Source organism: Nicotiana tabacum, chromosome 3, assembly GCF_000715075.1.
Source record: "Nicotiana tabacum cultivar K326 chromosome 3, ASM71507v2, whole genome shotgun sequence".
NCBI lineage: Eukaryota > Viridiplantae > Streptophyta > Magnoliopsida > Solanales > Solanaceae > Nicotiana > Nicotiana tabacum.
In genome coordinates this window covers 106,139,159-106,164,194 of record NC_134082.1, presented here as the reverse complement: position 1 = coordinate 106,164,194, position 25,036 = coordinate 106,139,159, and the positions used below count along the sequence as shown (strand labels likewise).

The 25,036-nt window shown below is 37.7% G+C and overlaps 2 protein-coding genes across 3 annotated transcripts; one reads left to right on the top strand and one right to left on the bottom strand.

Moving 5' to 3' along the window:
- Window positions 1–289: 289 nt before the first annotated feature.
- On the top strand, window positions 290–10,237 carry LOC107796652 (nicotinate phosphoribosyltransferase 2). Of its 2 annotated transcripts, none has more exons than XM_075249740.1 (15): window positions 290–975; window positions 1,154–1,301; window positions 1,469–1,588; window positions 1,714–1,848; window positions 1,938–1,999; window positions 4,236–4,311; window positions 5,481–5,582; window positions 6,572–6,688; window positions 6,986–7,044; window positions 8,086–8,260; window positions 8,823–8,957; window positions 9,030–9,128; window positions 9,267–9,375; window positions 9,697–9,809; window positions 9,916–10,237. In XM_075249740.1, exons 1-15 carry the CDS (start codon window positions 821–823, stop codon window positions 9,991–9,993), a joined length of 1,683 nt encoding a protein of 560 aa, XP_075105841.1. In that variant the 5' UTR covers window positions 290–820; the 3' UTR covers window positions 9,994–10,237. The 2 variants fall into 2 exon arrangements, with proteins under 2 accessions (XP_075105841.1, XP_075105840.1); XM_075249739.1 differs by having other exon boundaries at window positions 416–975; window positions 4,206–4,311.
- Window positions 10,238–10,309: 72 nt separating this feature from the next.
- LOC107796644 (DNA polymerase alpha catalytic subunit-like) lies at window positions 10,310–22,099 on the bottom strand. The gene is made up of 31 exons (XM_016619437.2): window positions 20,904–22,099; window positions 20,511–20,681; window positions 20,333–20,416; window positions 20,135–20,209; window positions 19,885–19,949; window positions 19,417–19,507; window positions 19,145–19,333; window positions 18,186–18,349; window positions 17,979–18,093; window positions 17,459–17,638; window positions 17,254–17,367; window positions 16,607–16,726; window positions 16,195–16,518; window positions 15,850–15,942; window positions 15,313–15,431; window positions 15,125–15,197; window positions 14,981–15,037; window positions 14,813–14,905; window positions 14,029–14,151; window positions 13,839–13,936; window positions 13,695–13,740; window positions 13,122–13,235; window positions 12,887–12,970; window positions 12,681–12,794; window positions 12,480–12,569; window positions 12,321–12,397; window positions 11,674–11,890; window positions 11,115–11,168; window positions 10,909–11,028; window positions 10,735–10,809; window positions 10,310–10,634 (listed from the first exon to the last, which is right to left on the bottom strand). The coding sequence occupies exons 1-31, from the start codon at window positions 22,014–22,016 to the stop codon at window positions 10,488–10,490; spliced, it is 4,599 nt and encodes a 1,532-aa protein (XP_016474923.1). The 5' UTR covers window positions 22,017–22,099; the 3' UTR covers window positions 10,310–10,487.
- Window positions 22,100–25,036: the final 2,937 nt, after the last annotated feature.

Here is a 25,036-nt window from a genome sequence, read left to right as displayed (position 1 = left end):
TGATTGTTGACTCTGAGAAGTTCTTTCTAGAAAAAAAATCGCCGGAAAAAAAAAACAAAAAAAGTTTAAATGCACACACACTATCTGAAGAAAAAAGTAGGGAACGCATTAACCATTTTAATTTTCTTTCATCTACTTAGAATGTGTTTGCAGACTTGTTTAATTTCATTTGTGTATTATAATTTATGGACGGATAAACCCTTGTTGGCTCCATGTTGACACTAACCAAAGAACAGACAAGAGATGAAAAGAAAGGGAAAAAGTAATGGTGTTGATCAACATATATCCATTAAGTTTGTACAATTGGAAGAATTATACCCACTAGTCCTCTATTCTTTTATGTGATAAAAAATGGAAGAAAAAAAAACCAGTTACTGGTATACATTTTTCAGAAAAAGTAACTTCCCTTTTCGCTAACTAGATTCTTCTACTATGACATTGCAACAAGAGAACAAGCCGCCAAAGAAAAACAATGAAAAATGGAAACTATAAAAGTTTTTCAAATGGATAAATAAATCAATTATAAAAAATAAAATAAACTAGTTGTTAGGACTTCCCGAGTCCAAGTAACCCAACCCATACAGCAAGCGAAGCATTTCAATATTCTCTTAAAGTTAAAGGCAAGCAAAAAGCAAGAAGAATCTCAAAGTCCGATCAGTCTTTGGCGCTCTCCAGTCCTCTTTATATATTCTTCGTTTTTCGCAACTTAATTTGTAACGGTCTCAACGAATCCTCTCGCTTCCTTTACCTTTCTCTCTCTATAAAACTGTTTCTTTTTGCGAATTAACCACTGCGCTAACCCTAGCGATTGAAAATAGTTATGGCTGAAACTATAGCTAATGGCCGGGCTGATCAGTGTGCCAATAATATTGACGGACCCACCAATCCTATGGTCACTCCTATTTTAACAGATCTCTATCAGTTTACTATGGCCTATGCTTATTGGAAAGCTGGGAAACACAATGAACGAGCCGTGTAAGTATTCATTTTCTCTCTATGTTTCGCTAAATTTATTTCTTTTATGTAATTATTTCTGGTCGCTATTGTTATTAATCAACAATTTCTAGTAACATTTTAGCCGTGTGGCAAAGCATTTTGTTTGCTGAGCTGGCGGATTACGCCGATTATTTATGTATTTGGTTAATATTTTCAGGTTCGATTTGTATTTTCGGAGGAATCCATTTGGTGGTGAATATACCATATTTGCTGGTTTAGAAGAGTGCATTAAGTTTATTGCTAATTTCAAATTTACTGAGGATGAGATAGCTTTTATCAGGTCATCATTGCCCCCAACGTGTGAGGTAGATTCATTATTGACAAAGTAAATAAGCAGCTTTATGTGTGTAAAAGTTATTTTTGACTAGTGACATAAATATGCTTGTATCCTTTTTTCCTTTTAGGGTTAATATATATATATATATCTTAATGTCAGTGCTCGATCATAAGCATATTTAAATGGATTATGTAGGATGGCTTCTTTGAGTACCTGAGGGAACTTGACTGTTCAGATATTGAGATATATGCTGTTACTGAAGGATCAGTAGTCTTTCCGAAGGTACCGCTGATGAGGATTGAAGGGCCAATTGCTGTGAGTTCCATTAACACTATCCTTTATTAGCACTGGTTTTTTAAGCTTCTCAACAAGGATGCTATTGCATCTTCTCAGTTTTATGTTCATTTTTAATATGCTTGATGATTACTTATGTCTCAAAGGTGGTTCAACTGTTGGAAACTCCATTTGTAAACCTCATAAACTATGCATCACTAGTTACTACTAATGCTGCAAGACACCGTTTCGTAGCTGGAAGGTCCAAGATACTGCTTGAATTTGGGCTTCGGAGAGCACAGGTTGTTTATCTTTCCTTGTGATATTTTTAGATAGGAAGGTCTATATGACTTACAAACTGTGAACAGACCATTTGTACCTTCATGAGCAGGGTCCTGATGGTGGTATATCAGCATCTAAATATTGCTACATGGGTGGATTTGACGCGACAAGGTGATTCCGTGTGTTTCTCACTCTGTTTCCATGAAATAGTGGCATTATCTGTTTGTCTTATTAAATGCGATGTGGATTTCTAAATTCGTTGTATGTTTATTATTATAAAATTTAGAGATTCATGAGCTAGTTAAAAATTTGAAAAACTCTTGAGTCCACTAACTTCTTTCTTTTTGAAAAGCAAGTTCCTTTAGATTCAATTTCTTTCAACACGTAAAAGAACATCCTGTAGTCTTCTTCCCAAAACAAAGCAGGACATATTAGAAAGGATCACTGCAATTGTGAATCACATGTTGTTTGATTCTTATTCAACAGCAAGATTGCACAAGTGAAAAAAGAGTAGGGTCTTGATATTAACGGCGTATGCAGGATTTTTCATAAGCGGTGTCTACATTTGAAGAATTAAACAAATGAATAAATCACTATAACATCATATTTAAAAAAAAAAAAACAAGAAAGAAAAAAATATTATGAAAACTTACCTTTGGGAAGGGCAGGCAGAAAGCAGCAAGCGGCTAGTTTAACGATTAATATTTTCAAAGTTAGGGTTTTAAGTTCGGTTGATTAATGTCGAACTGCTACATTATTTCTTGTCAGTAGTGATAACGAAATAGATTGCAACTCAGTTGGTTTAGTTACTCCTTTTAGGTTAGAAGTCGGCAGTTCAATCCCTGGTGCCGTGTGTCACAGGGGTGTTTTATGTCACACAAAAACAGCCTGCGCGGCAGCCAAGTCTCACACTTGATTTCAGCCTACTCCAACACTTAGCCAAAATTACAGTAACTTTGGACTTAGAATATTTTAGGCAGCTTTTCAACGTAGTAAGTTTAGACTGATTTTAGGGAATGAAATATGATAAGGCAACAGAAAATAAAGATGAACACAAGGCACAATATACAGGAAATTTGTTTCCCAACTTTGTATTTAACTCGAGCATACAAAGAAACTCAACTCAAAGTACAGTCGTGTACAAAAGAAGATCACTCTTGACCCTCACAAGACTACTCTTAGCCTTAGACGTTTTCACTCTTGAAAACCAGACTCACAAGACTACTCTTAGCCTTAGACGTTTTCACTCTTGAAAACCAGACTTAGGACTCTTTCCTAACTCAATGTGTACTCTTACACGTTTTTCTCCTCTTTCAAAAGCATAAGGATGCTGCCCATTTATAACAATACGAGACAGCCCTCTTTGCCCTTACACTTGTCGCACTTAGGCTTAGACACTTGTCCCACTCAGCCCACTATTTTAGCCTAATGTAGTTGACAACCCCCAACTACTAGGATCATGTAAATCATGGCTAATAATAATGGGATCATGGCCCCAAAAAACGTGCTAACACTCCTGCCAGCATTTTAGCAAAGTGCAACTGCTGCCCATGTGCACAGCATGTGCCGTAACCGCTCTTGACTTGGTCAATCTGAAGCTTGCTGCCCATTTTCGTGCCTTGGCTTGAATCAGGCGCCAATGCCATTTTATCCAGCTGCATTGTAGCTACATTTTGCCTATGCCATTGCCCACGAACATGGTCCTTTGCCGCGCCCCAATGCCATGACAAGTCTGTCCCGCGCACTGCCTTCCGTTGCACTTTAGCCATCCTTTGCCACTTCGTTTTTGCCTTGCCTTGGCATCACTGCCTCATGACAACACTCTCGTTGTCAAGTCAAGCTCAAAGTGGCGGAGGTCTAACAGCGTGTATGTTTAACCATAGCAAGGCTCAAATATTTTGAAACAAATGCTAACATAGTGAGATTCAATCCCTTGACCTCTCTGAGAAAATTATGGCACTTCACCAGCCTTCAACATTTGTTGACAAGTGGTGTCATTTTCTAATATTTATAGCAATATTTTGTTTTGCATATTACTTATATATGCAACATATTTTGCTCCTGCTTGATATGCGTGTTTTAGCATCAACAAAGATTATTAAATTGCACATTTGCATGTCGGTGCGCACGTCAGATAAACTTTTAACATTATTGCTTTTGCTTTTTCCGGTGATAGAACTAGAAAATCAATTGTTCAAGGACGAATTTGATCCTTAACTTGGATGCATTTCACTTTATAAACAACTGTGGTGCATGTCTGCATTTGAAAATTTCTTTTTTTTTTTCTGGTTATGTTTGTCAATTGTCATTTTATTGATACGGAAATACAGCTGCTTCATTTCCTTCTGATCTATTTCTTTTAATCATAACAATTCAGGAGGATCACTGTCTTTTTGTGTTTTGACAGCAATGTGGCAGCTGGAAAGCTGTTTGGAATCCCACTCCGTGGCACCCATTCCCATGCCTTTGTTAGCTCATTTCTGGTAGGTGCAACCTTCAGAACAACTTTGCCTACCCTTGAACTAAGTGAGACCTGTACTGTCAAAGTGCTCTGACAGTTTGTCTGGCCTCTATTCAAGATGATAATTACTTAAAAACCTGGTCTTTAGTCAGAGCATAGCAAGAAACATGTCTTAGGCTAGTGAAGTGCTCCGTTCAATCTCCATTTTAGTCCTTTCAGCAAATGTTAGTTAGTCTTCAGTTACCAATCTATATTATTACCGTTTGTCTATTACAGTTGTTTTGAAGCCACCGAGCCACATCTATTTGCTTTCTGGCCAATTTCGATGAGGACCTAATCATTTCATCTGTTACACATATCTGATGACAATATTGTGAATTAGATACTGTAAAGATGATTTTGGTTGTTAAACAAATTACTTAAACTCTCCAATAGAATTGTTCGCTGTTGGAGTGGAATGCAAGTGTTCTTTTTTCTTCTTATGGCCCCATATGTATTGATAGAGTACATAAATGCTTGTATACTCAATTGGTAGTGACAGTTGTAGTTTCTTTTCTTCTTCGATGTCATCGAGTGGCATCAGTTGACTATATTAGTCGATGCATAATTACACATAGCTCGAGGGGACTGAACTAAGTTTGCACATTTGAGGAATAGTCTCGTCTTTGATTGCTTTTTGGTGCACCCATGAGGTCCGTACTTGTGTAGATGATTGGGTGTCTATTGTAGAGAATCGTGTTTTGAGGTAGATTCTCTACCTTTTCATATATCTCTTGTACACAGGAGTTCTCCCATTATTAGTAATATCATTTGCTTTACAAAAATTAATAATTACTCATAGCTCGATTACGAGCTCATACTCAGTTATGTGCATTGAACTGCCGCTTAGAGCTAATTATTGGTATGCATACGATCAAATGATTTTTCATCCTGTCTTATAAAAAAAACACAAAAATAATAATTTTTCTTCCAGCCTTCAGCCAGAACCCTCTTAGTAGATGAGTGAGCTGTAATTTGTAAGCTCATCAAGTCATGTTTTCTTCGTGGATGCTAATTTCAAGTTTTGTTCCTATAAATTGTTTTGTTGTGTTGCTTCTTTATGCCTAGAACTTATTTTGCTCTGGATTGTGCACTCAACATCTTCTACTTGCTTGAAGTCATCTGTTATCTAACTTAATCCTTATAATGCAGAGCCCGGATGAGATCATAGAGAAATCACTTCAACATCGTGATGGTTCTAGTGTTTGTGAAGATTTCGTTAGTCTGGTGCAGACATGGCTTAATAAATTAAAGGTATTGCCTAACTTAAATTCAGCTGTTTATCTCATTCTTTTGATGTACCAGTTGGATCATCAAAATTTAATAGAAGTTTTCCTTTTGGTCTTTTTTTAATTCGATCAGTAAAAGTTCTCCATTTGGTCTATCTTGGATTTTGACCATTTCATGTATTTCTTTATGATAAATCAAATTGGTTCTCTATTTTGTTGTTACGTCTTTCATTCATCAAAAAAATTGTTATTACCTCGTTCATTTCAAAGTATCATTTAGCTTTGGCTTCAATTTTCACCCTTCCATCACTATCAACGCTCCTAATCTTCCCTACAACACTTGCTCAAAATTCAAACCATCAAGAGGGATGGAGTTTGATCCAATTCAATTGATGTCAGACTGTTAATACTTGTCAGTCTTCAACAAAGTAGGCCTAATGTAGAAAACCTGATGGACTCTATGTTCCCTATGTACCATTTAATTGCCAAAAGGTAGTAAGACTTCTATATTCTTACGTCTAATTCTGCTTAACCCCTAGAGATAGCTGAATTCATAGCCAGTTTCGTGAATATGTGCCTAAAGCGTGCTCCCTAGGGTTTGATTCCACTGAGACAAACTGTGTCCTTTCAGGTGATATGTGTGCTCAGAGTTATAATGCCCCATGACCATCCCTTCCACCCCAAAACGAATAGATAATGCTACTTAGAGGTTGCATGCCATTACACAATAAAATCTATATGTTTTTTATGGTTGATTATGGTGAAATAATTTCATTAATTGTGAGTTTTCTCTTAGTACTCTGACAGTGATGCTGGAAAATATAACTACCATGAATCTCATGTAGGCCTTCCTTAATTCTTGTACAGATTTCAAAAATCTACATCATTAGAGTATTTCTGTTTTTTTTATAAAACAACTGGTTCTCTATCAGTACAGGGCATTACTCTGGAATCTGCTTCTCTTCCATTTTGAGCATGGATATCATTGATGTGATGACTCTTTGATCTTTTCAGTGGTCACACTTATTAGGTGGAATTTTCAGTGAGACAAACCAAAGTGAGTTAGCAGCTTTCACCTCATATGCACTCGCATTTCCTGGAAGCTTTTTGGCACTTGTAGACACTTATGATGTAAGTACAACTTGTCGGCTTATGCAGTTCCTTGGCTGTTCCTCTGATTCTGAGATATTTTGCGTTGCCATCTAGAACTATGCACGTGTAGCTGGTAGAGCAAAAAACCATAGTCAACAATTGCATTAATTTCAGTTAGTATCATAGACAGCAAAATCTATCCTGAAATACACTACCTTTCTCATGATATTAAAGTATCTGGCTATGTTTTTGTTATTTGATTACAATGTTCTTCGACCGTGAGCGAACTTTTTGGTTGGTCTTGATCTTTGATGACGTTTGCATGTACTTTAACAGGTAATGAGAAGTGGTATACCAAATTTTTGTGCAGTTGCTCTTGCACTTAATGATTTGGGGTAAGCTCTTTGCATGATTCTATTTAGATTGTAAACAGGCCTTTCTTTTCTGCATGTCTCTGCTTCTTGTATGATGCTTAATTTGTTGGATGGTGTAGAGTCATAATATTCTCATGGATTATAAAAGGATATGCCAACCAGAATTTCTAATTTTGTTATTTTGTTATCTTATATATTTAAGCTTGTGCTATTATACTAATGAACGTGAAAGAATAACTAGCCTAGAAAGAAAAGAAAACACTGGATTTTGAAATAGAAAATGTGAACCCCCCCCCCCCCCCCCCAATATCTTCTTATAAAGCAAAAAGAACAAAGCACAAACAGGCAACCTTGGCCAGGGTTATTAGAGGTATTATGGCCTTTTGCCCGGGAGCACTTCATCTTAGGTTGAGAAACATGTGCCTTTCCTCTTCGTACTTTCAAGATGATATGTATTTATGTTGTGTATATATGTAACCTGAAAGAGAGGATAACCTAGTCAAAAGGACCCTCCACTTTCAACCTTGAGATTGGAGTTCAAGTTACCAAGAAACGAACTAGGAATGGGCCATCATTGATTCCTGGGTAGAAGGGGTTTCTACGAGAGGGGAGGTATTGTCCATATTTAAAAAGGTTTATATATGTGGACCTCTTAATTTGATGAACCACACAATCAAAAAAAAAAAGGACAGCTCGGCGCACTAAGCTCCCGCTATGAACCAGACAATCACTTGTACATATATTTTTTCTCAAACCATATTCATGTGCTATTAATGAAAGCTATTTACTTATTTACAACTGGTAGTGCAGACTGTTCTATTTCATAATTTCTCCAGAGCTTTACAATTTTTTGAATCAGAGCTCGACATATCTCCCTTGCTTCTAATCAATAGATTTATTTTTTGAGCAATGTATTTCTTTAAGCCTGAAATGTTACTTTGTTTAAACTTGTCTGTTTCTACCTTCTGTTGGTAATTTTCTAGTGTATTTGTTTGCTCTTTTGCACCCATGTCTTCTATATTTTGTTTTCAGGCTTTTTAGCATTTTCGTACTATGATGCAGGTATAAATCTGTGGGCATTAGACTAGACTCTGGTGATCTTGCTTATCAGTCATGTGAAGCTAGGAAATTCTTTCGTGCTATTGAGAAAGAATTTGGATTGCCTGGTTTTGGAAAGATGAACATCACAGCTAGCAATGACCTTAATGAGGAAACTCTGGATGCACTAAATAAACAAGTAAGATCATGAGGATTACTACTTGTGCTATGTTATTCTGTTTTTTACGGTCTAGTCTCTGAATGATTTGTAGTCTAGTGGACACCTCCCTGTCTTTTTATGCTTCACTTTGTTGTTAATCTGGTGCCATTATTTGGATTAAGGGTATACATACCCTCGAAGTGCTAGTAAATGTATTTCAACGCATATATTTCTATCAGCTGTGAATGAAGTATGAATAGGAAATATCCTCTAACTTGAATGTTGAAGTTGGCTTAAATTAGCCCCCTCATGATTTTGTGGACACAAACAATTCTTGTAGAAATAAATCAATAACCTCGTTAGCGGTAGATAAAATCACATCTCCACTTACTCCTGGTTAATGGAATTGTTGAAAGACCAAATCTGCCTACATTAGATTATGGAAGCGTGAGCAGTGAGTACTCTACCTAACTTGATGTCTATTCACTAGAGAACCCTCAAATTAATTTGAGTTTATAGCTTGAATGTTGGTTCTCATACCTGTTGACTTACGTTTTTCTCCCTCAGAAAAGCTGCATCAACTAACTTATTTTCTAAACAGGGTCATGAGGTGGATGCATTTGGTATTGGAACTCATCTGGTTACCTGTTATGCTCAAGCTGCTCTTGGTGTTGTTTTCAAGTTAGTTGAAATAAACAATCAGCCTAGAATCAAACTTTCTGAAGATGTGTCAAAGGTCTGCTGAAGCTATGGATATTCATTTGGCATTTAGATTCAGTGCAGAAGTTCATAACTTTTTTGTTTCTAGGTCTCTATTCCATGCAAAAAGCGGTGTTATAGATTGTATGGGAAGGAAGGATACGCCCTTGTAGACATAATGACTGGCGAAAATGAGCCACAGCCTAAGGTGATTTATGAGGCTTCCCTTGTTAAGCTCCTAATAGTTCTTCCTGATATTTCTTCCTTTATCAATATTTATTTAGAAATTAGTTTGTGGGTACAAAAGAAAGATAATGGACAAATTTTTTTTCCTGCAATTTGACAGGTAGGTGAACGAATTTTGTGCCGCCACCCATTTAGTGAATCTAAAAGGGCATATGTGGTGCCCCAGCATGTTGAGGAGCTTTTAAAGTGCTTTTGGCCTGGAAATTCAGGTAGGAGTTGTTATCTCTCCAAATGTATTAACTTTTTGGTTTAAATTATTTATTTTCTGCAAAAGCATGACCATACTTTACCGTAAATTCCAAAATATGTGTTGGAAGCCTATGTTGGCGACATTATTAAGTTCCAGCAAGACATGGAAAATTGACTACTTCTGCTTAGAACTGGTAGAACATACTTCTTACGACATATCCTGTTTAATCACGTTGGTTTTAGCTTCAACCATTTACTTTTAAGGAGGCTTTGATGATTACCATGCTCCTACAGTTCATACACAATGTTGACTAACGGATATTGGTTTGTCATTTCTGAAGATAAAACAAGAGAAGACCTTCCTCCGTTGAAGGAGATCAGGGAAAGATGTATTGAACAACTGGATAAAATGCGACCAGATCACATGAGAAGGCTGAACCCAACACCATATAAGGTAAGAAGCAAATGAGGGACTTCCACAGATTCATCAGATTTAATGAATTTTTGACTGAAGCATTGTTTTTCATTTTGCTGGTTTTGATTGCATATTTGTTGAGCAGGTCAGTGTAAGTGCAAAGTTATACGATTTCATCCATTTCCTCTGGCTCAATGAAGCACCTGTGGGCGAGTTGCAGTGACCATAAATGAACAGTTTGAGGACTTAAACTGGAACATCCGTTGGTTGAAAAGAGTCCTTCTAGACTTTCCGCAATGTGTATCTTTTTCCTCATGTAGTCTAAAATTTTCATAAAGAAACCAACCAAAGCAAAGTACTTTTCTTCTTTTTTTCTGATGCTGTTACGAGTGAAATGTATAAGCCTTTTTCAAATTTGTAAAAGTCAATAAAAGTGCGGTTGTTTTTCTTCCGCTTGCTTCTTTCTACTGCTAGCTTGTTACTTCAATGAAATCCTTTCTCAAAGATGAGGGGATAAAACAATCTATGGGCACAGAATATTGTTATGATTAAGGTAAGTGTGGCTAATTCAGTGACTGCAGAGAGTTTCAGTTTAGTTAATGAAAAATACTTATGGAATTTCATTACTCCGCTAGTTGGTTTGCTTGTTCCGATGCCAGCTAGACATTTTTCTTATTATTTACACGAGACATCACAATATTGGTAGTATTAGGCTTGCTAGAATGAGACAGTCAAATCCTTAAGCTGAACCCACCCGTAGGCACATCTATCCCGGAACTTCTGTACGGTTGATGCTGCTGCTTCAACCACGGGGCGTATCCTAGCAAGCTCCTTTTCTACTTGTATTCTCATGTTACTCTCTACCTGCCACTCAAAAGACCATTTCGAGATTAGCAACTTATTCGCCAGGGGAAAAAACAAAAAACGAAATACCATTTTGACGAATTCACAGACTAGAGACAACCTTATCTATGCAGCGAACAGTGTCTAAGATGTAGCAGAAATAAGCAAGCTGTCTGTAAAGATCTGCTTCCGTATACTGCCATGGTGCAACGTGCAAAAGTTTATCAGAACCAGCTAAAAAAATTACTGCAGGTTAACTAAACAGAGGAATCAAGCTATATATCAGAAAGTAAACCTGTCTTAGTAAATGCCCGTTACAACGGGGATAATTTGGACAAACAGTTCCCCTCTCAGATTCCCCAATTACTCGGAGGTTCAGGCTACGAGTTGTGTAGTTGCAAGTTTCGTCATCGCACTGAAAAGAATAAAATTGTCTAATTAGATTGTTGCTGTCTAAGCAAGCTCATCAGAGCAATAGGTGTAAAATATAAAAGCACATACCATCATCACTCCTTCATAGTATGTTGAGATAAAGCCTTCTACTTGCCTTTTAACCTGTCAAGGATGGCGTTACAACATCAGTCTACAGCATAGATGTATCAATCGGCCTGTCACTAATTATATAGCGTATATATGTAAACCAACATAGAATTTCTTTTCTTTTTCAGTCAAAAGAACAAGCAAATAAAGCGAAGCAAAAAATATCCTTCAAGTGACATTTTTCAACGCATTGATATAATTTTAAAAAAATGACGATTGCCAAAAGAAGAGAGGAAATCATGGAAATGAAAGGTAGATAATGCAAGAAAATGAGACTGATACCAAGTAAGGAATCAGGGGAAGGTTAACATGAAACCAAGAGAGAACCACAGAAGTAAACGTTTTGAATCAGAGAATCTAGAGATGAGATCGTCTTAGTACTTCATTGCCATCTATACTCATGGCGAGAAAGAAATCATATCAGTTGGGAAGAAAAATAGAAGGCACTAAGGCACTTTTCCATGATTATATGTTTAAAACATTTTGGACAGTACGGAACAGTTGAAACTCAAGACAGTACCTGGTTTGCTATCAACGCCGGTGATATATTCCCCTCACTCTCCTCTGGGCATTTGGGACAGCTAAATCTTTCCCAGAACTTGCTGGGAGCTCTTCCTACTTGCAGGTCTGCTGGCTTTTGACTAATTGATGAACATATAGAACTAAATATAGGTGTGCACTCAAAAGAGCCGGAGCAGCTGGGGCATGTCAAAGTCAAAGGCTCACAACCCCGATATCTGCATTTAGGATTGTCCGAAGAAAATTATGTTTCTTTCTTGAATGTTCATATAGCACAAAGATAGCATTTTAAAATGTACACTCAACTTAGTGAGACTCTGGGGGGGAGAGAGGTGAAGCAGGAAAAAAAGTGTGAAAGGAAACTGATACGATAAAGCAATAACTAGTATGAATTAAAGTAAATGAATGGAAAAAATCTTCAACCTGTACTAAAGATAAAAGGAAAACTAAACTTGTTTTTTTCCTTTCAGTTAAAATGAAGCCTAAAATTCATTTTATTATAACTACTGAAACACTATAGATGATTGAGAAAAAAATGCCGCTTACATCCCCCAAAAGCATTTGTGATGTATCTCTCAAAAAACAAATGCATGATCATGCATCGAGTTTATCAAATTGTTAGAACACTTCTCTGAAAGAAATTGATACCTCTCTTCATCATCTGCTGCACACAAAAGCAAGTTTGAGGGATCATCATTGACGGCTTCACTTGATTTATTTTGGAACTGACCAAAAAAGCCAAATCAGTAAGCTATTTGTCAAGACTATGCCATGTTGAACTAACGTCAGTTTTGAAAAGTTGCCTACCCTGGATGAATCTAGTCCTAAGCAATCAGCCAGACGTGCCGGGCTAGTACCCTGAATTGATGCACATAGACGAGATATTACAGGATGTATCTGTGACATTGAAATGGTTCACAGTTAGGTGGAGTCATGAAATATGCACAGCATAAGAAACCAACATTAACCCAGTAAAATTGAAGATCAATATAAGTAGACTGCAAAGACCTGTTGTGCAAGGTAATAATCAATGTCAACTATCCAGTTTCCATTGTCTCTTTTCAGTTCATCTGGATGTCTTGCCCGCTGAGCAATCCCCACAGAGGTACTTGAACCATTCCCCTGCAAATGTGTGAAAGAAATGCATTTTTAAGTCAACAGAAGCGAAAAGAATAAGCAGGATTTAATCATTGACCCAATAATAGGAAATAGACCTGCTCACAGCAGATGACATATGGTACTGTATCACCAGCAGAGCAACCAGTGACATAGCCACTTTTCTTCAACCTAAGTGCTACCTACAGGAGACGTAGAGGATGATAATGTTAAATCTTAATTTGAAATTAAGCTAAATGGTGACAAATCATAGAAAGGCAAAAGATGAGATGATTAGTGTGATACAGTTCCTTAGTCTGAACATGAATTGATCAAAGAAGTTTTTCTACTTACTTCAACATGAGGTTGACTTTTAGCATCAGGATAGGCTTCAGGTGGTTTAGTTAACGATTTGGTGATCACGTATTTTTCCAGTTCAATTTGCCCATTCCTCATATCCTCTTGTACCTGCAGTAGAACAGAGAAATTCAAGGATAATCACAGTAAGTTGGTATTAGGACCAGTTCACAAAAATAAAACTAAATTGTGCTGATTGCCTCTCCAGGTGCTAACAGTAGCAGCTGGATTTGCCCTCTACTAGAATGAAGAAGACTGGCTGTAGATAAAGATTCCAGGCTGCACATCAAAGTTTGGAACAATGCACTAGCAAGAAAATAGTTGAGATGCACAGAGGATGTATGGTAGAAAGCAGTAGCCGCTCAATGATTGAGGCAAAGAGGGGAGGGGAACCTACTTTATAAAGGAGGAACTCCCTAAAGAGAAGCCACAAGCTCAGAGTCATTCTTGGACATAGTATCAATTCTAAAGTGTATAACCTATAATATAAACTAAACTGTGCTCACTATGAAAACTTGAGGAGCCATTCAGCTCCTGGTTTATGATTTTCCATATCATTGAGAATGTTACCTTCATAAGTGCATTATGTATTGATTCAACAACATCTTCACAGGACCTGGAACCATTAAAGACACGTAAATCATTCGGTACTGAGCAAATCACATGTATGAGGATATGAATAGGAGAAAGAAACAAGTTCACAACAAAATGTACCCCCCGGACAGTATTTGGCTAAGGCAAAAATCTCCCAATTCCTTTGACAGCAAACTCCAGTCACGACGCACCATATCAAGACCTTTTTTCTCAATGACCTACACCAAAGAATCAGTGACATGGAGTAGTTAGGGAATTATTTGAAAGAAGTTCAAAAGGATTTCAACTTTAAGTAGCATGCAGTAGCTACCTCATAGGGTCTTCCGTCCTTAAACTGCACTTTTACAGCTGCATATTTCTTTTTCTTGAGAAGCAGCATTCTCTTGTACAGACCATCAAGATCAATCTCTAAGCACCTATATTTCTTGTTAACCTATAAAAGAGGAGGCACTTTAACATGATGAATTCTAGTTGATTTAGAAGATAATAAACCTAGCAGATCAATTTTCAAGAATCTATCTTTTAGACATATAAGAGAGTATGCATTTTTGCATATCGTATCATTTCACGGTAGAGCACAAAATAATTAGAACAATGTTTAAGTTTACGCCATTCTGGCCAGTAAAATTATGTGCAGATTCCATTTCTGCTTTCAAGTTGGTTGGATGCCTTTTCTTGCGATGTTGATTTGTTTGATATAATGAGTCTAACAACTGTGAATAAAAGCACAAAAGGCTTATTCGATCTCCCTATGAACACAAATTAATTCATTGTTCTAGTGTCAGTATAACTACTACTACATTATATCCCTATGGTGAGACTGCAACTAGACAAAGTCTCCTTACAAATATATCAGTACATACAATTTTAAATCCTTAGGTAATAAATATCTAATATAAGGCAATGAAAAATGCTTTGCTCGTAAAGAAAAGAAAGGTAAAAAAAGTGCAAGTGCTATCATAGGGTAGTGAGACAAGAAGTAGGCTTCCACAGTACATGAGGTAGAAAGTACAAGTTTCTTTATTTTTCTTTAAGAAGTCACCCGACATACAGAATTAATCCCAAAAGAAAGAAAGTATACAGCCAATACTAACCTCTTGAATGACTTTGGCTGCTATTGCTTTGGCTTTTCCAATGTCATCAAGTCCACTATAAATCATAATTGAATCTGTGTCACCATAGATAACCTAATTCATAAAAGAACAATGGGTTCAAGGACCAATTTTCATAAGCAAATACAGCAAATTGCACAAGAAGAAAACCTCCAGGTTTAGTGAAGTCTGAACTAGGTCAACAGTACTCTGTAAGATTTCCCTTCCCTACAAAACAAAATAGAGATGTCAGATATGCAGTCATAATCTGCTTAAATAAAACATACAACAGTTTACAAAAAGTGAGCTTCCTACTTGTGAGGTTATAAGCTCGGCTAACGACTTCGCATAGAATCTGGAATTGGAGAATCCTAGGCACCCATACATACTGCAGTAAAATTTTATCACCTCAGGAAAAATATCTCCAACAATATGATAATGATGCATCAAGTAGCATAAGTATATACAATGTGCGTGTGTATATAACAAAAACAGGCTAAGACCTGTTTGCTGTAAGCTTCAGAGCTTGTTGCTGTATGTCAAACTGTTGGGCCTTGAGGCCAGATGCTGTCTTTAACCATGACTTGACCATTCTTCTCCTCTCAACCAAATTCTTAAGCAACTGCAAGATTCACCGCAAAAAGTCGTGAGTATGTATCACCTTCAATTTTTGTCTGGAGCTGTATAATTACTTCTATCTGCAAGTAACCATAAACTTAAAAGAAGTCTTGATTTAACCGAAGAAAGACCAGCTCAAAGTGCGATGGGATATTGAAACAGTATTTTGAATAAAACCACGAAAATTTGCATACACAGAGTACGTGTATGATAAATTGTGCTTCAGAGTAAAACTTAAGGCACCAAATAGCCCTTAACTTTTTTGGGGTGAATTATCCAAGGCATTCACTTAATGATTATAAAAGATCAGGAGATGCAAAACTGTTTAGTTTAATTATTTCTCAGAAGCCAATTTGGAAAATTTGCTCTTTCTTCCAAATTCTACTCAGGGAGTTACCAAATATGCAATAGACTGTGCTTACCTCTGGTAGAAGTCCCATCCTTTTACTTGACGGTAAGCGAGGAACTGATCCGTCCAGAGACCTTTCAACTGTTGTAAAACAAATATTGTATTCCTGTAGAGGAAAAGAAATAAAGAGGAAATTAAAGTATAAAACTTGCAATATCAGATACAAGGGTTTGTTCGAGCAATTGACATCACTTGGCAATAAAAAAAAAATTGAACCTTCCAACCTACCTAGTAGCTCACATTGTAGCAAAAGTTCAGGTAATGCTCCCCCTTTCAAAAGAAAAAAGGGCAGGGGAGGAGAAGGAAGAGGGGGAAATATGAGTGAGGGAACGAGAAAAATGTATTAAAAATAGCTAACCTGAATAATGGAAGGGTATAGACTGTTGAAGTCCAGTAGCAGAATGTACTTATCATATAAACCTCTTTTTGGCTCCAAAACTAATCCACCTGAATAGGAAGGCCCCTTTTTTGTTTTCCCATGTTGGACATCCGGAATCCCACTTTCAATATTTGGATCATCAGCATCAACAGGAACAGTTTCTTTTCCCTCATCACCGTGGTTCAACTTTCGTTTTGTAATTTTAGCTTCTCTTGCATGAGAGGAAAATTTGTCTGGCACTATGAACTTCTTGGCATGGAATGCATGCAACAAGAGGTACTCTACTCTTTGGGCCCTAGCACCCTGAAATAAAAAGATTACGTTGACTATATCCCAATAACATCCACAAAGTTGGTCTCATGAACATGAAGTAGGTTTTTTAACAATTCACCTGTAGAGTTTTCCCCCAAAGATTACCACTGATATTGGTCAACTGACGAGTTAGGGGAAGTACACTTAAATGAAACATGAGTTCCATTGATAACCATGCATCAGTTTCTCCGCATTCAATCTGCACAGATCACAAATGCCCGTTAGGATATCAGTTTTGTGCGTGTATTAGAGAAAATTATTAGGTCAACAACTTCATTTCAGAAGGACGAGACAAGGCACAGGCTTAAAGATTAACTAGAAATGAATCAGAAAATCCAGAGTTGCAAAGCAACTGATTCATGACAATCTGTTAGCTAAAAGATCATACTTCTAGTTTATTCAGGTATGTAAACTGCATAAAGGCGTGCTTATGTTATATTTCTTCTACAAGTGAACTTCATCACTATTTTGTTTCTAGCTGTTGAAAAGCCCATCAGCGGTAATTTTCGTTGGTTATGGAGTGGTACAATGGATTCTAAACTCCGTTCAGCAAGACAATAAATGGCACAATGCAGCACGTCGGTCTGTTATGCAATGGGTTAATACTTTCTCTTATTGTTGATGGAAAATCCCATACTAAACCTAAACAACAGATAACTCTCGCTATGCTAATAAAAAAGAGAGCAATAGGATTCGAAAAGTTGATAAACCAGAATCAGAACCTACAAGTTCCACAAGTGAATCAGCAGCCTGAAACATTCGAGGCACATCATGTGGAGAAATCTCCTTCCTATCCTTGTTCAGTTGAGTTTTTGCGAGTTGTGTCAATGAATAACTAACCTGAAATTGGATATAGTTAAACCAAAAGTTACGTGTGTCAAAAAGTTATAGGCAGTTATCCCAAATACAACTTGACAAATAGGAATTCTACCTCTTTTAATAAATCACGAGATGATAAATAGGTATCACATAGGAGACGCCCAGCAATACAAGACATGATCCCTGGACTTGCTCCCGAGCCAAAAATTGTATTGCCCTTGGTAAGTTTTGGCATGACAGAACGCTTAAGGCGACCTATTTTTGACCACATACTGCTTGGGACTTTGCAGGCCTGCAGATAATGAAAGAATATATAGCAGCCAAGCAACAATAAGCAGGCATCCATATCCTATATGTTTGATTCTCAGAAACAAGAACTACTGAAAACCTTTAATTTCTTATTCCAAGAATACTGCAAATTCATAGCGTTTAAAGCTAAGCATTAATCTGAAAATTTCAATACCTTTGAGCAAAAGTAGGAAGAAAAGCTACCTACCAATGCTGACTTGAACTCAGCGAGAGTAATTTATTAAGATTCAAAATAGAAACAGAAGATTTTGCTGAATCATGTCTTCTACAATTTTTGAGAAATTACTACTATGAAAGGTGGAGCCAATTAAATATATACAAACCTGAACTCTGTGAAGAAGAACATCCAAGTCAAAGCCAGATATATTATGGCCAATAAGCACGTCACTGTCCAGTTTATGCAACTCGATCATCAACCGGTTCAATAATGCTCTTTCACTGGTATTCAAAGAGAGAAAACAACACCTAAGTAACTCAAGGGAGAAACAGATAAAGGTATAGACAATTACATGATTATCCAATGAACTTGCCTGCTCTCGGAACTAATAACATTTGATCCAGCTTTTGCATTTCTCTCTGCTGCTTCCTTTGTAAATCCCATAGGAAATATGCCTCCCTCAAGCTTACGTACAACAGTAAAATGAGAAAGCATCCCTGGCTTTGTCCATTCAGATGTTAACATGGGGGCATCAATCTGCAAAATCAACATATGCTCTCTTTAGTGAAACTTAAGGAAATTCTTGTCAAGCAGTTTCCACATCAAGCAAACTAAAAGTGTCTTTTTTCCTTGGCCCAGTACCCGCTCTAACATTCTTATTTTACTGATCACCAAGCAGGGATTTTAATTTCAGAAGTGCAATTCAAAATTACCTCATGAATATGTGCATGTGTGTTGTGAGTTGATTATCTGGGTGTGAAAGAAGACAGCACGCCCTAATACATCAGAATGCAACTCATGTATGTGATTATGATACAAGTATAGTTTCACTTCGATCATCATACAAGTAAATGATGCAGGGCTCCCTATTTTACCATCATGTGTGTCATACATGATTGACCAAGCCAAAAAAATCCCCAGTAAACTGCAAGGATTTAACTACCCCTAAGAAAAAGATCCTATGTGAGCTGAAAGATACTCCGCAGCCTAAATCTTGTTTCCCTCTACCTGATTTACCGTAATTACTTCATAACTCATATTCATGTAGAGACCAAAACTGATTTACCATAATTACTTCATAACTCATGTTTATGTGGAGACCAAATTTCCAGACGTGATGCACTAAACAAATTACAGATGGCAACTCAGGTACTAAACATGGTTGAGGTCCATTTACATTTTTAAATGTGTGGCATGAGTTCAATACCATCAGAAGATCCAATAATTCCTTTTACTACAAAAAAGAAGAAAAATTTGCCTTCTGAAATCCTAAAAGCAAATGTCTTTGATCAGACCGTGATCGGTAAAAGTTATTAGCCTCATGGACTTTACCTTCGCATTCTGACAGCAAATGACAGATGCAGAGACAATTTCATTTATGTTTTGCTTCTCGTTGATGATAGTTTTCAGATTTATTGATGTAACAACCACTGGAGGAATCTCGGCGACATTCTTAGAGGACGTGGAGACTTGAATATCCTTTGGACTATCTACAATGACCTCGAATTTACACCAGCTCACCTGTGCAGATCAAAAAGAAGTTCAGAAAAGGTGAACCACCTGAAGACAAATTAGGGGATTTAAAGCTGCTTTGATGGCCTTACACGTTGAGGAATAGGACAACCAGAGAACTTCAAAATTGATAGCCATGAGGGTCCTTTTATTTTCCTCTTGATCAGGAACAGCTCCATTGCACTGCAAATAATAAATGCTGGTTGGATCACATCACATAGACTCAAGAGATTCAACGCAAGCAGAAGTGAACAAGGAAATATCCAAATATTGATGCACGCCCACAGAGAGAGGGTGTGAGGTCTTTATGTATAACTGATGGATTCACAGCTGGAGCCACGCCACACTCCATAGAGAAAAATTAAGGCAAAATGCAAAAAATAGTATTGGTCTTAAACTCTTTCAATTAATACTTTGTACTAAAGAATGCAGCACCCAGTTGAATTGATATAACAAGTAGTCACTTTTTGCAATTGAAGCTCTTCATAAAGACAGATATCATATGCGTTAGAAAAGGTGACTGCATGGCTTGTAAACTTGAAAAGTCCTCCGAAACATACCTGGAATGAGTACCAAGCAAAGCACTAAAGTTTTCTCCCTTGAGATCTGATGGAAGTGGTGGATCCTGGAAGGCATGGCATGACAAAATTCAAAACAGGTAACTCGAAGACATGACACCAAAATGTAACTTAACACAGGAAATCTGGAAAATAGTTTGAATTGGAATTAGAGAATCCATAATGTTTTGGCTAGACTAAGTTATTTAATATTCTAACCACTTAATAAAACATACAGAAATGACAAATGTACCTTGAATGGATAGTTCATCTTAAGGACAAAATTCTCCCCACGAGGTATATCAGATCGTTCAAATGCATAATTTCTCTGCAAATGTAGCAGAGGAACGCAATGAATAACAAAAAGGAAGAGAAAGAAAAGAAAACAAGAATATTGCAAGTTGCAGTTACAATTTACAGAACACAATATGCAAGTAATTACGCTTCAAACCTTCACTGGTGCCATGCTAAAACTTGAGATGTTATGTTCTAGTAGCTTATTTCTACATTCAACCTTCAATCCTGATGCCATCTCCTGGAGGCAAATTTGAGAGGGGAAGGGTGAGCAAATGAGCAATCTGTAGAAAAAATACAAGTACATGAAAGGAGAAGGCATTTCAAGATATTACGTGCAACTGACTGCGGAAGTCAGAGGGAGAGATTCGAGACTCTTCTACATCTCTAGAGAGATTTGAGATTGTGTCAGTACAAAATACAGAACCATCTGGAATCGCATAAACACATCGTTGCATGTTCTTCACAACGATACAGCAGCTATGGTATGTACCTCCAGCTTTCACCTAAGCTCAAATAACAGATTTCATCTGTCAGCTATCAAAATATATGCTATACTGTTCAATTGTCACTTTCAGATTGATCATACACAAACTTTCCCAGCCCCAATACTGAATAAAGTCCTCTAAGCAACAGTTGGCTGTATAGAGGTATAATCTTCATGTAGAATCAAGCATATCTAAATCAGTATAAAGAAAGAGTAAATAAACAAAAGGTTTTGGAAGTACCTTCCCAAAGAGATAAAGATTGCCAGCATTTGCACCATACAGCTCCTCGTGGGCATCAAGTATGAAGAAAGGCAATGATCCATCAGAATCCAACTCAAAATCTGTTTTCTCTTCTGTGTCCACAAGTTTTGCCCCCGAATCATTGCAGTTCGAAACTCCACTACCGGCATTCCTTACAGCCTGCCATCCAGCCGTAGCACTCAAGCCTGAATCCATTTCCTCTTTAATTTTCGCATTGAGTGCAATCACCTTCTCTTCCACCAACTGCTCCGACTTCACTTCAGCACAATTTACTACAGTTTCGTTAACCAAATCACCTGATTCTACTACTTTCTCCCGCTCCAAGTCACCATCTAAAACCTCACTATCTCGAATATCTTTAGCTAAATCTGATATAGTCTCATCATTTTGAACAGTAACACTCTTAACTTCCTGCTTAACCATGAAATCGACATTTTCTACTACAGGCTTCTCAATTTTGACATTCAAGGAGTTGGAATTAACAATTGAACTCCTCGAAGCCTGCAATGAGTTAGAATTAGAATTTACCCTTCGCCTTCGCTCTCTATCAGCCTCATCAGGAGCGAATTCAGCTATGACATCATCTACGATGCTATCACATGACAAATTCCTCGCCTTATCGTCTCTCTTAAACACTGAAGAGGTAAACAAACTAGAAATTCTTTGCTTACCCATCAATGCCGCAGCAGCTGTAAGAGCTGCCGATGGTTTTTTAGTAATTTGCTGCTTCTTCTCCGATACCTTCCTCTTATTCTTCGGCTTCTCATTCTCGCCGTCCGATCCGTCGGAAGATAAAACGCCGGCAACTGACCAATCCTCTTCCTGGCCTTCATCTCCATACCCCAAACCGTTATCATCAACGATAAATCCCCGAGCCGCTTCACGGCGCTTAGCAACTATGTCATTGTACTCGTCGTCCTCAACTACATCGTAAATTGGTTCTTCTATTTTGACCTGTAAACCGCCGTTTTCAGTGGACCGGCGACCACCGGTTTTGAGAGCTTTGATCCGCTCGAGCGCCTCTGCCCTTTTACCACCGCTCGTTTTCCTGCTCGAGCGCCTTCCTTCGACTGTTGGCTGCTCTTCCGACATTTTTTTTTACCCTGTAAGCTGAAATTGTCTCGCTTTGAGATCTGAAAATGAAGTTGAAGACGATGATGAGATAAATGGCGGGAACGTTTTGTTTTCGCGCCGAAATACAGAAAGCCCTATTGGGCCTCCCAGCTTCAAATTATTGGACTGTGAAGTCGGCCCAATTTGTCAACAGTCAACCCCATCTAGAAAAAACAACAAATTTTTATTTTCCCATTTTAACCTCTTCACTTAATTTATTGGTTAAATTGCACCCTGATGTGTTTATTTACTACAGGATTTAGTGCGGCCGTGTATTAATTACAACTCGTTGATTCAAAATTGAATATAGTAGTTCGCCAAGGTTTGATTTCATGGTCAACATAAATTAAATAAAAATGTTTTGAGATCACAAGATTATGTGCTTGAATCTCAACAAACTATGATAATGTATGGAATTTATATCTCGAGTTTCTTGCTAGTGGTTTGTAGAGATGATTCGACAAGTCTACTGCATGAATTTTTGGCCTACTCGAAAGTACTTGATGTAGTACCATCTGGAGATTTCTTCTGCATTTTTTTAATTGTTTATTATATGTGACTTTTCCAGCCGATATGTGACTGTTTAATACTGTACTTCATTTGTAACTAGTTCTGTAAATATTTCATAGAGAGAATTGTTGACCTAAATCAATGATGGAAAATTTTAATTTGTGTCTCATAGACTAGTTGTATGAGTCAACTTTTTTGTCTTACAGTTTTGTGGACCCAAATTTCTGTGAACCCAGAAGTGTAAGATTGGGGTCCACAAATTTGTGAGACAAAAAAGAGCTTCATACAACTAGTGTAAGTTGTATGAGACACAAAATAAAACTTCTCATCAACGATGATATACAAGAGAATTATTCATTACAAAAAGACTTCCTTCGAAGTGTGTCTACGTGTGAAAATACATTATTGTTTACCCTCAAAAACGGATAACAATTGAATTTATATGCGGTTTTAAGGATACGTGATATAACTTGGTACAAATTAAGAAGACAGATTAATATTGAAATTTGGCGATAAGAGAATAAATGCAAACCACACAAATTGGACAGCCTTGGCCTTCGAGTTCGATCACCCTCAAACCAAGAAATGCCTCTACTGATGTAAGAACAAAATAACAAGGTGAGAAAACTAAAAATAACAGTATATTACTTTGCATTGTGTATTTTAATATGTGTTACAAATGATCAGATCCCCCCCTATATAATAGGGATGTCCTACTCTTAATACAACTCTATACAAGGTAAAAAAAAATCTCATGATTTGCTAATTAACCGACCTCTCCTTGATACGTGCCGAGATTCCTGCCGTGATTTCTCGGCCCACTGTTATTCGGCTCGGCAGATTTCCCTCGATCTTGTTTGGTCTCGATCTTGTTCGATCCCGGGATCACGAGCTCGACGCAGTAACTTCGTACCTCGGTTCGATATAACTCGAGATCGATCTTTAACCTGTCATGTTTTAGTCTAGATTGGCCACACAATAGACGAACCTGGTTTCGACCGTATACAGATAGTCCCCTCGTTTTTTGGAGAAAAGATGACGAAGAACGATATGAACTTTCACACCCCGTTTCGATAGATCATGACGTAAGTGACAAACGGTTACTGAAATGTCCCGTCGGTTCAATTACCAAGGCATTTAAATGCATGTCAGCCGTTGGTCAGCCACTACGGATTTTGAACCGTCATTAGCAGATTATAAATATCCTAACTTTCATTCATTCAAACTTTATGCTCAAAATCTATTCTTGTTCTTCAAAAAATCTCTTCACTCTCCAACTTTAGTTCCCAAATTTTTTAAACCTTTTGCAACATTCTCCTTCTCTTCATCTTTACTTTAAAATGGCGAAAACTTCTAAGACTGTTCCACAGAAAGAAAAATCCCCTCATCACGGCCCGCCGTCAATGGGACTACGGCGGAGCCACTCCTTGAGGAGTTCATTCTAGGAGGGTGCCCTATCGGTGCTGATTTCAAGATCGAAAAAACTTACTCGGTATTGGGTCGATATGAGCCGATCTCGATATATATATACATACAATCACCGATGATCTCCTCTCCAAGGTCAAAAAGGATTGTAACTGGGCCGATAAATAAATGGTGGTGCTTTCGCCTGAGGAATCAATTACCACCCACGTGGAGGGTTTTTTAAGTGTTTACACTTACCCCTTCACGTTGGGTCCCTCAGATCCGATCATTATTGCCTTCTGCAAAAGGTATGAAGTGACCCTTAGTCAGATTCACCCCTCTTTCTGGAGGATAGTGATTCTTTTTTGTTTTTTCGTAAACAAAATCGAGGGGTGTGCCTTCACCCTCGATCATCTTATGCGCACATACAGTCCCCGACTTTATCGAAGGGGATTAAGCAAACTTGCCACCCGGGCCCCGTTTTTTAGTATATATGAGGATTGAGACCGAGGCTGGATGGGCTAGTTTGTTCGATTGAGGACTTCGGACTTCATCCTTACCGAGGATATGTCATTTCCCGATAAATGGAACATGAAGCGTAAGTATAACTTCTCCTAAAAGATTTTATTTATTGTTTCTTTCATCTCCTTCCTTCTTACTGGTGTTTTTGTGGTGCAGCCGTGTCTCGAATGCTGGATGTGGTTCCTCAACTCAAGGAATGGGTCGAGGATCTCGTGTCACAGAGACCATATTCCGAGCACGCATGGCGCGAATTGTCGAAGGGTCGATGGGAGGCTCATAATCATGGTGAGTTTTCTTTTTTGATTCAATAATGTTTGATTTTCTCCTTGCACTGCCAAATCCTTATTGGCTCTGTTTTTCTTTTGTAGGTCTCCCCAAAGACGTTTCTATGAGGCCTCCATCCGTGATGAGGATGTGCCTCTAGAGTCCCCCGCTCCTAAGTAAGGTGATGAAAAGAAGAGAAAAAAGGGTCCCGAATTCCCCGAACTCAGAAAAGAAAAAACCAAAGAGGAGGTCGCGCAAGCCTAAGGGAAGCTCTGGCGCTCTACCCACGAACTCAGTCC

Excerpts from the sequence above, each read along its gene's own strand:
- LOC107796652 (XM_075249739.1), top strand. The coding sequence starts at position 821 with ATGGCTGAAACTATAGCTAATGGCCGGGCTGATCAGTGTGCCAATAAT. Across the intron at positions 2,000-4,205 it reads GGTGGATTTGACGCGACAAG|GAGGATCACTGTCTTTTTGT; the intron begins GTGATTCCGTGT and ends ATAACAATTCAG. Across the intron at positions 6,689-6,985 it reads CACTTGTAGACACTTATGAT|GTAATGAGAAGTGGTATACC; the intron begins GTAAGTACAACT and ends GTACTTTAACAG.
- LOC107796644 (XM_016619437.2), bottom strand. The coding sequence starts at position 22,016 with ATGTCGGAAGAGCAGCCAACAGTCGAAGGAAGGCGCTCGAGCAGGAAA. Across the intron at positions 20,210-20,332 it reads TTAGCATGGCACCAGTGAAG|AGAAATTATGCATTTGAACG; the intron begins GTTTGAAGCGTA and ends CTACATTTGCAG. Across the intron at positions 10,635-10,734 it reads CTGTTCGCTGCATAGATAAG|GTAGAGAGTAACATGAGAAT; the intron begins GTTGTCTCTAGT and ends TTTGAGTGGCAG.